Source organism: Oncorhynchus kisutch, linkage group LG15 (genome assembly GCF_002021735.2).
Source record: "Oncorhynchus kisutch isolate 150728-3 linkage group LG15, Okis_V2, whole genome shotgun sequence".
NCBI classification, from domain to species: domain Eukaryota; kingdom Metazoa; phylum Chordata; class Actinopteri; order Salmoniformes; family Salmonidae; genus Oncorhynchus; species Oncorhynchus kisutch.
This window is the reverse complement of record NC_034188.2, coordinates 45,785,647-45,801,725: the sequence shown is the minus strand read 5'-3', so window position 1 is coordinate 45,801,725 and position 16,079 is coordinate 45,785,647. Positions and strand designations below refer to the sequence as shown.

Sequence of the window (16,079 nt, the reverse complement as noted above, 5' to 3'; positions counted from 1 at the left end):
GATGTGAATTTTATAAATACCCGACACATCTTAGTCAAATCTTCAAATGAATCAATGTTAAAACTTACTTGACTGTCTTGCATAATTTTTGGGAGCAGTACTATCACTATCAAAACTTTGCACAGCCCCCATCATCTCCCCACCTCACCAATAGGCCTACACCCATTAATGCACTACCCCAGGGATCATCAACTACGCCAGGGATCATCAACTAGATTCAGCCGCGGGACGATTTTTTTCTTGAGGGGATGGTCTGGGTCCGGAATATAAATACAATGATGATCTGTGCCTTGACTTGTTCAATTTCATCACTGAAAATGTCTGTTCACATAAACTCAGCAAAAAAAAGAATTGCCCCTTTTTCAGGACTCTGTCTTTCAAAGATAAATCATAAAAATCCAAATAACTTCACAGATCTTCATTGTAAAGAGTTTAATCACGGTTTCCTATGCTTGTTCAATGAACCATAAACAATTCATGAACATGCACCTGTGGAACAGTCATTAAGACACTAACAGCTTACAGACGGTAGGCAATTAAGGTCACAGTTATGAAAACTTAGGACACTAAAGAGGGCTTTCTATGGACTCTGAAAAACACCAAATGAAATATGCCCAGGTCCCTGCTCATCTGCGTGAACGTGCCTAAGGCACGCTGCAAGGAGGCATGAGGACTGCAGATGTGGCCAGTGCAATACCTTTCAATGTCCGTACTGTGAGACTCCTAAGACAGCGCTACAGGGAGACAGGACGGACAGCTGATCGTCCTCGCAGTGGCAGACCACATGTAACAACACCTGCACATGATCGGTACAGCCGAACATCACACCTGCGGGACCGGTACAGGATGGCAACAACAACTGCCCGAGTTACACCAGGAACGCACAATCCCTCCATCAGTGTCAGACTGTCCGCAATAGGCTGAGAGAGGCTAGACTGAGGGCTTGTATGCCTGTTGTTAGGCAGGTCCTCACCAGACATCACCAGCAGCAACGTCGCCTATGGGCACAAACCCACCATCGCTGGACCAGACAGGACTGGCAAAAAGTGCTCTTCACTGACGAGTTTCGATTTTGTCTCACATGGGGTGATGGTCGGATTCGCGTTTATCGTCGAAGGAATGAGCGTTACACCGAGGCCTGTACTCTGGAGTGGGATCAATTTGGAGGTGGAGGCTCCGTCATGGTCTGGGGCGGTGTGTCACAGCATCATCGGACTGAGCTTGTTGTCATTGCAGGCAATCTCAACGCTGTGTGTTACAGGGAAGACATCCTCCTTCGTCACGTGGTACCCTTCCTGCAGGCTCATGCTGACATGACCCTCCAGCATGACAATGCCACCATCCATACTGCTCGTTCTGTGCTTGATTTCCTGCAAGACAGGAATGTCAGTGTTCTGTCATGGCCAGCGAAGAGCCCAGATCTCAATCCCATTGAGCACGTCTGGGACCTGTTGGATCGGAGGGTGAGGGCTAGGGCCATTCCCCCCAGAAATGTCTGTGAACTTGCAGATGCCTTGGTGAAAGACAACATCTCGCAGCAATAACTGGTAAATCTGGTACAGTCCATGAGGAGGAGATGCACTGCAGTACTTAATGCTTCTGGTGGCCACACCAGACTGTTACTTTTGATTTTGACCCCCCCTTTGTTCAGGGACACATTATTCAATTTCTGTTAGTCACATGTCTGTGGCTCTTGTTCAGTTTATGTCTGTTGTTGAATCTTATGTTCATACAAATATTTACACATGTTAAGTTTGCTGAAAATAAACGCAGTTGACAGTGAGTTTCTTTTTTTGCTGAGTTTACATAGGTTGACCAAAACAGTACAAACATCTTCTGAGCATGACTCCTAATCTTTGGAAAGATTTGTTCATCGAGAGATGTATAGTACCTCGTCAGTGAAATTGTTTTGAATAGTTCTCCAATCACTGCATCAGACTGAAGATCGATAAGCTCAAGTTGCAGGTCAGTGGGAGCATTATCCACATTGACGGTGAAGGAGAGGAAACCAACAGCATGTCATTCCAACACTTTGTAAATCCTCAAAACGACGAGAAAAATCACCGTTCAAAGCACGCAGCAGCGATGTATACTTCTCCCGCTGGTCATCTGATGGGGAACAGACTAGTAGTGTCAGAAGGTAAGTGAGATTGTTGGCTTTTACTTGGCAGGTCAAAGGAGTAGTAAGTTTCCCTTAAAGGCTTTGACAAGGATGTACATCTGATGTGCAAAAAGGCCCTTCCCTTGTAGTTTGGAATTCAGTTCATTCATGAGGGCTATCATGTCCATGGTGAAGGCAAAATCAGCCAACCATTCTTTATCTTGCAGGTGAGGGAAATCAACATTTTCCTTTTAATTTGCAAAAACTCAACAATCTCCAACTTCAGATCCCACACCCTTCTAAGCACTTTCCCCAAACTCAGCCATCTCATGTTTGTGTGGTAGGGGAGATCTGTAAGACCCGACTCTGTCTCTTCCAACAGTGAGACAAACTGCCTGTGGTTTAAAGATTTTGCTCTCACGAAGTTTACTACTTTAGTGACTATCTACAACATGGCTCATTTTCAGAACACAGTTACATTGCACCTCCTGAAGAATAATGCAATGCAGGAAAATCATTTTCTGATCTGGATTCAGCTCAGCTACTTGATGTTGTATCCTTTTCAAAAGGCCTATATTTTTTCCTGTCAAGTTTGGGCACCCATCAGTGGTCACACTGAATAACTTTTCAAAACTCAGTCCCAGCTTTGCCACACACTTATTGACCTCTGTAGTTTCAAAGTCTGGGGTTATGCCTCGTAAGAATATCAACACCTGCGCCGTGTCACGTGCATCACTGCTCTCATCCAGGGCCAAGGACAAATAGATGAAATCCTTTACCTTGTCTTTCAATTATTCTCTGCAATATTCTCAACATGCCGTGTACCTGTTCATCTTGACAGGGAAACATTTTGAAACAGCTCTTTCTTGTCAGGGCAAAGTATTGCTGCAGGGTCAATTAAATGTTCTTTAATGAATTCGCCCTCAGCGAATAGCTTGCTATGTTTAGCAATTTTGTGGGACAGTACATAGCTAGCTCTCGCAATTCCATCGTTTGCTGAATGCAGTTTTGTGAAAAGTCCTTATTGCTTTTGCAACTGAGAAAGCAACTCTTTCGATGCACTTGCCCTCTGCTCAGAAGACATATTCCTATATTTCTCTGCATGCTTCATCTGGAAGTGTCGGGACAAGTTGTAGTCTTTCAAGACAGCGATGCTCTCTTTGCACACAGCTTTCCCTGATACCTCAATAAAGAAATATTTTGATGTCCACTCTTGCTGGAACACCCTACATTCATTGTCTACTTTCCTTTTCTTTGAATATGTGGAAAACAACTAATTTTTGAGCAATTTCTAGCTAGCTACTATTTGTAACTGTGACGTGTGTCAGACTGTCAGTCACTGTCTGTCCTCGTGCAGTTGTTAATATACGTTCCTTAAAAATAAATGGCCCACAAGTGGTGGGAGTTAAATCATTACACAAAGGTGAGTATTCATTGGGCCTTTAAAACTTTACTATTTCAAATTCTTTGTGATATGAGCATGATTCCGTCGGCCGTATTGAATCAGGTCGCGGGCCGCATACGGCCCCCGGGCCGGCCTTTGCCCAGGCCTGGTCTAGCAGGTTGACGTTTGTCATGAATCTTGCCCTGGAAGCATAACTGACTGATTTTCGCTAGATGGGCCAGCTGCAATTCATGATTATTATTTTTGCTATTTGGTCTTAATTTAAGGTTAGGGTTACACATTAAGGTTAGGGTTAGGTTTAGATTTTATGACTTTATGGCTGTGCCAGCTAGTGACCACTCTGCAGAACCTCTAGGTCAAGATTCATGACAATAAATGTTTATCCTGGATTTATCTATGGGGAACAGGGTTCACGTGTTATGCTCGACCTGCTCAGTTTTCCACCACAAAACACCAGAAAATGGCCAAAAAGAGTAGAACCAGCTCACCTGCTTTTACTCTGTGATTTTAATATTAGATGTTCCATGTTTCTTTTGTAAAAAAACAATTTTTAAAGGAATATTTAAACCAAATTGAAATAAGAGTTCAGTTCACGCTTTTGTCAAATAATTCTCTATGTGGACTATATGAAAGTGCACTAATATACCAGGATTTTAAAATGGAGTGTTGGTGCACAATTTCTACTTAAAATATCAAACAGTTGCAAAAGACACTCTCTTTTAGTGGAATGACCCAGGAACCAAAAGAAAAGTGTGATTGTGGGTACCGATCCTGTTGATTGCTGTCTAGCTTGTTATACTGAGGTGTTGTTTGTCGGGGTGTTCGTTTTTTTGTCGTTTTACTTCATCAAGATCTGTGTCTGATGAAAATAACCTTTGTAGCTACAGTTTCCTACCGCTACGTTTGCATTATATAAGGTCATAAGTGTGACAGTGTTATCAGGAGGATGAGACATTTGTTGCTGTTGGTGATGAGAGTGTAATAAGGAGGCTCTGGCTGCGATTCCCTCCTCCATTTTAGAAATCGATCAATGGCAACCATGACGGGTAAACAGTGGAAGATGATGTCCTCTAATCTTGATAGTATGGGTATCACAGCACAAAGTGAGTGGCCTCCAGTTTTGAGGTGTACTGGGTAATTTATCTTCCTGCTTCAATAATAATGTTTAATGTTATCAACCATTTATTTTGCATCGTTCTTTCATTTCTGTAAAATAAAAACATATATAGTATTTGGAGCTAGCACAGAATATTTGATTCTGGCTTCCGAGATGAATTCCATTGTATTCTATTTTTTCCAGAACAGGGACTGAGATATTATGACATAAAATACTCCCTCTTATTGGAGAGACTCGTGACCAATGACTCCAGCCAACTGATCTGATACTATAGCCTGCATTGTATCTCTCATCCGACCTTCTCCTGGCTCAGCCTTGACTCCCCTATTAGCCTAGCTGTCTATATAGAGTGGTCTCCCTGTTGATTTACTAAGCCTTAATCTGCTAACGTGGCTGTGGAGCGGGATGGGAGAAGGGGAAGCATCTCCCCGTCCCCCAAATCCAGTGAGATGTGTTGGGTGGAGAGCTGTCTTCAGCTTGCCCTGCGCTGCTTGGAACTGAGCCTTATTACTGGTCATTTATGAACATTTGAACATCTTGGCCATGTTCTGTTATAATCTCCACCCGGCACAGCCAGAAGAGGACTGGCCAACCCACATAGCCTGGTTCCTCTCTAGGTTTCTTCCTAGGTTTTGGCCTTTCTAGGGAGTTTTTCCTAGCCACCGTGCTTCTACACCTGCATTGCTTGCTGTTTGGGGTTTTAGGCTGGGTTTCTGTACAGCACTTTGAGATATCAGCTGATGTACGAAGGGCTATATAAATAAATTTGATTTGATACTTGGTCAGTGTTCTTCTTTGGTATAAAGTGAGCTTGGTAACACAAGCTGCAAGTATAATGCTTCAACTCAAAATAACTGTTATTTACTCAGGAATTATAAGGGGGAGCCATACATGATTAGCAGAATCAAATCAAATCAAATGTATTTATATAGCCCTTCGTACATCAGCTGATATCTCAAAGTGCTGTACAGAAACCCAGCCTAAAACCCCAAACAGCAAGCAATGCAGGTGTAGAAGCACGGTGGCTAGGAAAAACTCCCTAGAAAGGCCAAAACCAAATGGAAATGTATACAAATATAAAATGAACTTTTATTGCCATTGCCAACTTTTAAAAATAGACTACATGAAGCCAACATAAAAACATTGCAGCCTGCAAATTAATAGCCTTTAAATCACATTGGCTACTCATGGCCTGTCTGCAACGAACATGAAACATTGTTTTAACTGGGTCGCCGAAACTCACACTAGCAAACTTGAAACATTGTATAAAATATTCTGGGCCCTCAGAGTTTCCCGAGCCAGTGAGCTTGGGACAGAGAGCTGTAGGCTATTTGTGCAAGGGATAAGAAGTAATCAGGTATGAATATTCCACTGGATCAGAGCATTACATTTTTCCCTTTCAGGCCAAGTGGTTATCGAAAGGGAGAGAGCTGGAAATATTGTTAAAACACTGAGGAACTATTGTCATTCTCAATTGATTCTAAAAACATACTTTGTTTACTTGCTGTTCAGAATTATGTTGAGAAGCTCCACAGCTCCACAGTGAGTTAAGACAATCAGAAATACTATCAGACATCCCTAACTGGGCACATTTTATAGGCCTACATTAGCACGCAGGCCAGGTAAACTAGTCCTACTTCTATATCCATATTCAGGTGCAGGTCCTTACTCAACATTGACAGGAGCATTTCAAACGAAAGACTATCAATATATTGACAAAATTCATAAATTGAATGTAATAAACAAAAACGTGTTTCTCACAAGTGTAGCATAGGTTGGGATTGCTGCATAATAACTGTAATAATAATATATTGAAGGCATTAACAGAAATTACCATAAGTTAACGGTAAATGTGGGCTACTACTGGTGATATATGTAATTGGGAATTGATAGTCACAGCAAACAATGCACACAATGAAGTTATGAAACAATGAATACCTACGAAATGGCTGGAGAGAAGGCATTCTGGAGAGAGACTTACGTTCCTTGTGCATCTGAGCCACAATCCCCATATTCTTGGACCGTGTCCCTGTGACCTCCTCAATGGATTAGTCCTCTGAGGCAAATGCAAATCAGACGGGTGTCTAGTGTGCCATGAAAAAAATATATCTATTTGCGACTGCTGCTTCTTTTTTTTTTTCATACAGTATTTCATATAAGGCACCCAGACCTTGTGAAAGTTGCACAGTATACACTTAATCTTGTAATAAATCAAATCAAACATAACTTGACATTTCTGCCAATAATTGTGACATTGTGGGAGAATAACCAACCTTCCAATTAATGGCAATGCATTTCTTAGCTGCTCTAGATGCCAGGTTACACAGTTTCTTCTGATAACATTCTCCAGTATTAACTTTTCCAAGCAAACAAAAACAGGGAGAAGGGAGAATCTGTATACATGCTAAGATAAAATAACATATGGTTTGAAAGAATTCAGCCAGCCTTCAAAAGATCATAAAATGGGAATATGTCCCCTTTTGTGTCCCCCGAATTCTTCACCTGCGGGATCGTCTGAGACCAGCCACTCAGACAGCTGATGAAATTGAGGAGTATTTCTGTGTGTAATAAATCCCTTTTGTGGGGAAAAAACAATTCTGATTGGCTGGGCCTGGCTCCCAAATGGGTAGGCCCACCCATGGCTGCGCCCCTGCCCAGTCATGTGAAATCCATAGATTAGGGCATAATGAATTTATTTCAATTGACTGATTTCCTGATATGAACAGTAACTCAGTAAAATTGTTGCATGTTGCGTTTATATTTTTGGTCAGTATAGTATGCTCTATGGATGGTCTTAAACTGCAGTATGTCTGAGATTACATGAACATGACTGGGCATTCAAACGTATCTGTGTCCATTCATCATCATCATCAATTGTGTCTCTCAGGTCTTCCTCACAGTTTTGTTTGACATTTTTTGTGTCATCAGGAAAAGCCTCTATCAACCTTGGATACAGTTTGGAAATCAACTTGAGGTTTGTCAGACTGCCTTTAAATAGTTTACATTTTTTAAGCTTCTTGCTTGTCCAATGTTTGCTGCACAGAGAGAATAAAGTGTTGTATATGCAAAAGTTAACCTCAGCGCCGTCACAGACTGGACTTCCCTGGCTGCCTGACCCTGCCGAGACCCCTGTCACCATCGGATCCTGTTCAGATGAGGCATGATAAAGAATTACCTTGGTGTACATTTATAGGTTATATTATTCAAGAATTTAATCAATGGTTCAATAATTGAAATTACCATTATTTCCAGATCTCAGACTGTAGCTTTAAACTGCTGTCCTGTAGCTACTGTAGGACTACCCATGAATTCAAGATGGAACTTTGTATCCATTCACAGATTGTTATAGCTAATATCCTGTATAATTTACCTGAGCTCCGTAGACTGGTCTTCCTTTGCTTTCTGACCCTGCTGGGACACCTGTCACCACCTGATCCTGCTAAGACATGATGAGCATAGTATTGTGTACTAACTGTGCACCATGACAGTGTAGCCTGTAGAGCTGTTTATACCATGTAAATGTGAAAAGTAGGGAATTTGCGAGGGGAAACTGACAGATCAATAACGTTACATTGCTATACTGACTCTAATAAAAACTCACATTGTGCTGTTAAAAAAACATCTGAATATTGGTCTTCAATCATTTGGCCTCTGGTTTCATTGTTTAATTCAGGTCTAGTGTGATTGAGGCAAAGATAATAGCTAAAGTTAATGAGCTAGCTAGCTAACGTTAGCCAGCTTTTGGCTAGCTCTAATGGTACATTAACGGATTAAAGTAATTCCAAGTTATTTTACCTCTGTTGAAACGGGACAAAAGGCTAGAAAACTTTTCCATACACATAACAGCTGTTAGATACAGCTACATGACAGATAGCTAGAGACTAGAGCTGAACTGGCTGTGGTAGCTACTAGCTAGCTAGTTCATTCTCTTCAGTCGAGAGGGGATGTTACTGTAGCTAACATTACATGTCAGTTATACTACTAGTCCAACAGAAGTTACCTTGCCAGCTACATCAGTCAATTAAAGAATAGCCAGTTTTGTCTCTGCTTGCTTTTACACCTCAGAGACAAAGCACAACACACAAAGAGACAGCAGCTGCAGACAGCAGCACCATACCTTTCAGAAGCTGCCTTCACACAGCCTGTCCGCACGCTCTTTGGTGCCGCATGGTCCGATGCCGCTTTTGGTATTACAGTGCAAAATGATAAAACTGGGGGGACAAAAATGCTATTTTAGAATGTGAGGGGGGAATATACCCCCCCAGTCCCAATTGAAAGTTGCGCCCTTGATGTTGACTATAATATTAGCTAATATGGTGACAACGATGTAGGCTGTATGTAGAGATTAGCGGTTATGGTATGGCATGGAAAGTTTTTTTTTGCCTGGTCACAGACAGCTGTTTTATTGTGTACTGAAAAGGTGAGAGGAGGAGAGTGCGTAGATGCGAGAACAAATTATACAATGAACAAATGATCCTGCTGTTTGTATGTGGCTGCTATGAAAGTGAACTGTGTTTGCGGTGATCAGGGATGTATTCATTCCGCCAATTCTGTTGAAAAAATGTTTCTTAAACGGAAGCAAACGTAACGAAACAGGGATTAACATACCTGAATTTGTCCAATAGAAACTCTTGTTTGCAACTGTTGGACTAATGATTACACCATAGATCAGCTTGATGCAGGCAAGAGTGAGTGTGTCAAGTGGTATTGAATGTGTCACTGTCTGTCACCTTGATTACTCAATATTTTCTCTCACCCTTTGCACCTAGGTTGTACATTTTCATTCGTAGGGTAAATTGTAGCAACCTCCAATATGCTGTAATAGAAATAAGGCCATGCTCCTCCCTCATCTTAAACGTCACCGACCGCCACTGTAGACAATGTACGTTTTTATTAATTAATGTGATCTTATATCTGAATAGATTGATCTGGGTTGGGTGGTCAGATGGTTATATAAAAAGCCATGACCCTTGACCAAAGTTCACTGTCTATTTCATTGCATGTAGCCTTCTACTATATTCTCTACGTTTTCTTTTCCATCCCTCAATTTACCACTGCTCTCCCTCCCTCTCTTCCCCCACTGTCCTACATGCTGTCTTCCTCACAAAACATCCCTTGGAGCTCAAGGAAACATTACCATCTGCTGAAATAATGGAGGGGTGATGTTAGAGATAATGTTGTCAAGTTGAATTTCAGGAAACATTAAACAGGGTGATCTCTGTCTTTTCGTCCATGTCTACAGCATGTGTCAGGTGTGTGTGTACACACTACTCGAGGTGTTTTGTGCTCTGATTAATCACATTCTCCACCCTGTCCACCTGTGCACAGCTCGAGGGTACTATGACACAATGGCACAGTCATCCAATTCCAAGGCCTGGAAAAAGGGAGAAATCTAGATCAAATGTTACTCTCTGTAGTAAGACGTACTCTTAGAAAAAAATAGTTCCTAAAGGGTTCTTTGGCTGTCCCAATAGGATAACCCTTTTTGGGTCCAGGTTGAACTATTTTGGGTTCCATGTTGAATCTTTTCTGAAAAGTGTCCTACATGGAACCCAAAAGGGTTCTACCTGGAACCAAAGAGGGTTTCTTCAAATGGGGACAGCCAAAGTGCCCTTTTAGGTTCCAGATAGAAAAAAGGTGCTAAGAGTGTAGGATCTTCTAGAGGTCGACTGCTAAAATTCCACCATTGTATTGGATTTTATACCTGTAATACCCAGTGGATGGGAATGTGGGGAGGATGTGCTCATTGTGATGTCTGGATGTAATGTAATGTAATCATAGCAAACACCCATAGCCCATCCTCCTAATTTCTTACATCAACAGCCTCCACGGGTGACACCCCTTCAGGCAAAAACCTAACATACAGTGCATTAGGAAAGTATTCAGACCCCTTCTTCTTATTTTAAAATGAATCAAAACATTTTTTTCCCTCAATCTACACACAATATCCCATAATGAGAAAGCAAAACCAGTTAAAAAAACAAACATTTTGCAAGTGTATTACAAATAAAAAACGGAAATATCACATTTACATAAGAATTCAGACCCTTTACTCAGTACTTTGTTGAAGCACCTTTGGGAGCGATTACAGCCTCGAGTTTCTCCCATTCTTCTCTGCAGATCCTCTCAAGCTCTGTCAAATTGGATGGGGAGCCTCGCTGCACAGCTATTTTCAGGTCTTTCCAGAAATGTTCAATCGGGGTTCTAGTCCGGACTCTGGCTGGGCCACTCAAGGACATTCAGAGACTTGTCCCCGAAACCACTCCTGCGTTGTCTTGACTGTGTGCTTAGTGTTGTTGTCCTGTTGGAAGGTGGACCTTCGCCCCAGTCTGAAGTCCTGAGCGTTCTGGAGCAGGTTTTCATCAGCGATCTCTCTGTATTTTGCTCCGTTCATCTTTCCCTCGATCCTGACTAGTATCCCGCTGAAAAACATCACCGTAGGGATGGTACCAGGTTTCCTCCATACGTGACGCTTGGCATTCAGGCCAAATAGTTCAATGTTGATTACATTAGACCCGTGAATCTTGTATCGCATAGTCTGAGAGTCCTTTAGGTGCCTTTTTGCAAACACCAAGCGGGCTGTCATGTGCCTTTTTACTGAGGAGTGGCTTCCGTCTGGCTACTCTACCATAAAGGCCTGATTGGTGGAATGCTGCAGCGATGGTTGTCATTCTGGAAGGTTCTCGCATTTCAACAGAGGAACTCTGGAGCTCTGTCAGAGTGACCATCAAGTTCTTAGTCACCTCCCTGACCAAGGCCCTTCTCCCTCGATTCCTCAGTTTGGCAGGGCGGTCAGCTCTAGGAAGAGTCTTGGTGGTACCAAACTTCTTCCATTTAGACGGAGGCCACTGTGTTCTTGGGGACCTTCAATGCTGCAGACATTTTTTGGTACCCTTCCCCAGATCTCTGCCTCAACACAATCCTGTCTCAGAGCTCTACGGACAATTCCTTCGACCTCATGTCATGGTCATTTTGCTGTGACATGCACTGTCAACTGTGGGACCTTATATAGACAGGTGTGTGCCTTTCCAAATCATGTCCAATCAATTGAATTTAACACAGGTGGACTCCAATCAAGTTGCAGAAACATCTCAAGGATGATCAATGGAAACAGGATGTACCTGAGGTCAATTTCAAGTCTCATAGCAAAGGGTCTGAATACTTATGTAAATAAGGTATTTTTGTTTTCATTTTTAATACATTTGCTAAAATGTCAAAAAACCTGTTTTCACTTTGCCATTATGGGGTACTGTGTGTAGATTGATGAGGAAACATGTTTATTTTAGAATAAGGGTGTAACGAGACAAAATGTGGAAAAGAACAAGGGGTCTGAATACTTTCCAAATGCACTGCAACATAAAATCAATGTCCATTTTTGGTTAATATTTATTTTAGTTGTCAACAAACGTGAATTCTACTTTAAATAAACGAAACCTGTGTTCGTTGACAACTTTTTGCCTTTTCAACTAAGAATTCCATTGATGTTCGATGTATATTAAACTGGTGGGCTAGATCTTTGAACACTGTACTATCTGATATCAAGCGTTGTCTTCCTCTCTTTGTTCCTCAGGACTTGTTCACAGTAGAGGCAAAATTCAAGGAGTCTGTTTTTGAGAACTACTATGTCATCTACTCATCGACGCTGTTCCGGCAGCACGAGTCTGGCAGGGCCTGGTACCTGGGCCTCAACAAGGACGGCGTTGTCATGAAGGGCAACCGGGTGAAGAAGACCAAGCCCTCCTCACACTTTGTGCCCAGACCCATCGAAGGTGAGACCGAAACACCGTCTGGCTGCCAGCCAGCCACACTCAGGGCTGGATTCAAATGCAACACCTGCCATAAGTCAAGTCAAGGTTTATTTAAAGTGCATTTAATAGGAGTCATAACACACTTTTACAAGCCATAGCTATGTTAATGAAGCATCTTTGTATCTGTTTATAAATGACCCAGCAGGTCAAAATTTTCATGGGACATTATAACGACATTCTGTTTGGTGTAATGTCAGATTGCCAGATTACAAGAATTCTGTTTGTTTGAGAAGACCTCAATGTGCCTTTGATAGATTTGAGTCCTCAGATACAGGTACCCAGATAATCCATTCAAGTTTGAAAAGCTAAATTACTTCCTCGGTACTGGGAAGCAGGGTTAGGGTCAATTTTATTTGAAGTCATGCAATTCAGGAAGTGATCTGAATTTTAAATGGTTTAAATAAATAGGTTATTATTTTCAGTTTATTGAGAAAACATTGAACATTTTTTTATTTTTTATTAAATTATCTAATTGGAATTTCAGTTTATTTTTTGAGTTGACTGACGGCAATTCAAATTGACCCCAACCCTGCTGGAGGTTCAAATGTTGTGTGTGTTTGAACTAAACTAACTCTAAACTAATGCTGAATCTCAATTCATCTCCTCTGTTTTTTGTCCCTCTTACCTCCTTTATCTCCCCTACTCTCTCTCTCTCATTGTCGTCTCTCTCCCCTCCCTTCTCTCCCGTCCTGCTCTCTCCTATATCTCTTTACTGTATAAATATTCCTTCTCTCACTCCTCTTCACTCTCTATCTCCATCTCTCTCTTTTTTTCTCACTTTCCCCCCTCCCCCGCCCTTTCTTCAGTTTGCATGTACAAAGAGCCATCGCTGCATGACATCGAGGAGAAGGGACGCTCACGAAAAAACTCAGGGACTGAGGCTCCCACTCTTCTGAACGGAGGAGAAAAAGTGGTGGGGCAGAACTCCACAGAGCAGGATGGTGGCTCATAGCCTGCACATCGCCCCACGTATTTCTTACACCTTGTTCAACGACAACAACAACGACCATAAACAACAACAACAAACAACAACAACAACAAAAATAGAAGAAAAAACATACAATTACGAAATTCTTGCCTGTGAAATATTTTAGAAAAAAGGGAGAAAATATTTTTAAATCAGGACATTGAATTGACATTTTATGCAAAAGCCTGATATGAGTGTGGCACCAGGGAGTTCGTCCTCCTCATCATGACAATGTCAATGTTTCAAAGCTTTAAACCATGGTAGTTCACACACGTTGATTTTATGAATGCAACAGCACTTTCACGTACTACTTGTGTTGTTAGAATCATGAATTAGCATGGTATTGTAATTGATTTAGGGCTTTATTCAAACAGATCAGCTTTAGTCGACATCCACATAGCAGTTGTTTCGGCGATGTCGGAGGTGGAACTGCGTTAGAGCTGTCAAATCGACAAGAGGCTCCTGGCATTATACCTAAAACAGACATTGCCGTTTAAGAGAAATGTTCGAACACTGGAATGTGAGATGTCATTTACACCTCGATTAGGCTGATCCTCATAATTTTGTTTTAAATTTGAGCATCATTATTTCTGTATAGCCTACACTTTCTCGTTCTGAACTTGGGTGTGGCTTCGTGACAATGATCAAGAACAGCTGCTCACCGATTTGACAGCTCCAACCCAGTTACACCTTCCACACGGCCAAAACATCAGCTGTGCGGTTGTCGGCTATAGCCAGTTAACGCTTGATCTGATTGAATCTAGGCCTAAGGCTCTTTCCCCTCTTCCTCCTATCATTACTATAATTTTCCTTTTGGGTTGGGGAAGGGGGGTCATGGATGGGGTAAAGGCAGGGGTTTGGCACGGGGAGGTTCTTCTGCAGACACTGCCGTCAGAGGGGATAGGCGTGTATCACGAATCCTGCTCTCTGATTTGCTATGATGCCCTCATGGGGAAGGGGACGGGCAAGGGGTATCACTGGGGTAGGGGGGGGGGGGGGGGGTCACGGTACTCCACAGTACCAGTCATCAGTTGGGCTTGATGGAGTTAGCTACCTTTCCAACATTAGGCTGGTCACATGGTACACTTTAGCATTATTGTTAGCCACTTGAGCTGATAGTGCAGCCACTCACAGAGCAGTCACATGCCATGGTCAAGATGTCTGGGGTGCGGTCATGCTGGTCCAGAATTGTCTGTGAGACAGACATGTAGAGTTCTGATACTGCACATAGTACAGTAGTGAAGGGGTACACAGATGTTTTTTAAGCCAAGAAACATTATGTACAGTATGAAATTCTGAAAAGGAAGTATTGTTATTGGTGTGCTGCTTTTAAAAAATAGTTTGCTACACTAAAAAGCATTTGATCGAAAGACCCAGACAATGATTTGAATGTGAGAGATGTGATGGACACACTTGAAGGATCCTGAATGAGGGGAGAGCTAGGGCTAACGAGAGCAGTCAAAGGTCAAACCCTGATGTCATATGTCATGATACTTACTGCTGTCATCAGTTTCACACCCAGGTATACCTTCAGACATCATCCAGGAAGTCCTTCATATTTAAGTGGGACCTCAACTTATAATAGCAATCTAGATTTTTGTGAGTTGTGCTAAAAGCACAGACTGCTTTCTCAACCATCCAAATCATACAATGTGTCATTGTATAAACCTCAGCATTCCTGTGTGATAAGTTGCACTACTGGGAATCTGTTATACACTGCCCTGATTCATTGTAGACTCTGGATCCACTGCTGGGAATATCTATACGCACTGCCCTATATCCTATTGTCTTATTATCTCTTTACTTATCACAGTTAAACTCATCATGACTCGGTCAATCAACACTGGAGGAGAGTTTTTAGATATGTTTAAATTAGCCTATCAAGGAGTCATGAGGTCTATGAGGTCGTCTCTGATTGGCTGCTGTGCTGAAGGAGGCCTGGCCTGAAAGCAGGTTCCCCCCTGAATTTTCTTTGTGTAAATTGGTGATTTTGCATTTAATTGGTGTACTACTACTCCACTAAGGAGATAAATTATCCAATCACTCCTCTGAGAAGTCTTCCATTGGGGAAAATGACACCAGCACTAGGACTAGTTGTGTTGGAGAGTTGGGTCATTGATATGAAGTCAGGTCCATGGCATACAGGCAATGAATGGTATGGGGGCAAAAAGAGCCCTGCCTAAATGTGTACCGGTGTGTTTGGATATCTCATCAAGGAGGTAGGCCCTTTGTCGATCTCAACCTGATCATGAAGGGTATAACAGAAGGGTGCGATTAATGCCATATTTACGGTAAATGGTCTTTCTATGTGTTTGCTAATGTTTGCACCTTTATTGAAACACCTTCATATGCATAATATAATAGAAAAACATTGCAAATAAACAGCAGGATGAAAAATATAACTGAACAATAAAAAATAATGATACCAAACCTCAGTCTCTTTGGCATTTTATTGTTCCTGTAGTTTAAACTGGAGTCTTTGACTATTGAATGCCTTTGATCTGACACACCCACTGAATTTGGTAAATATACACTATGGAATTTAATTGCTAAATGTTTACGTAAAATGTCTTGAATGTTGATTCATGAATATAATGTAATATTAATCCATTTCCTATCATGAAACTACTCTACTACAAGTCATTAGTTTTAGGCAAATAAGGTAATTGTGTAATTTTCTG

At 41.8% G+C, this 16,079-nt stretch overlaps 1 protein-coding gene across 7 annotated transcripts in view; it reads left to right on the top strand.

The window, feature by feature from the left end:
- LOC109906289 (fibroblast growth factor 12) overlaps positions 1-15,828 on the top strand; it is a 140,414-nt gene extending 124,586 nt beyond the window's left edge. For all 7 annotated transcript variants that reach the window (XM_020503915.2, XM_031790335.1, XM_020503914.2 and 4 more), the window contains 2 exons: positions 12,194-12,392; positions 13,238-15,828. In XM_020503915.2, coding sequence (XP_020359504.1) covers positions 12,194-12,392; positions 13,238-13,383 — 345 coding nt within the window. In that variant the 3' untranslated portion in view covers positions 13,384-15,828. The remainder of the gene's footprint in view (positions 1-12,193; positions 12,393-13,237) is intronic.
- The last annotated feature ends 251 nt before the right edge of the window (positions 15,829-16,079 follow it).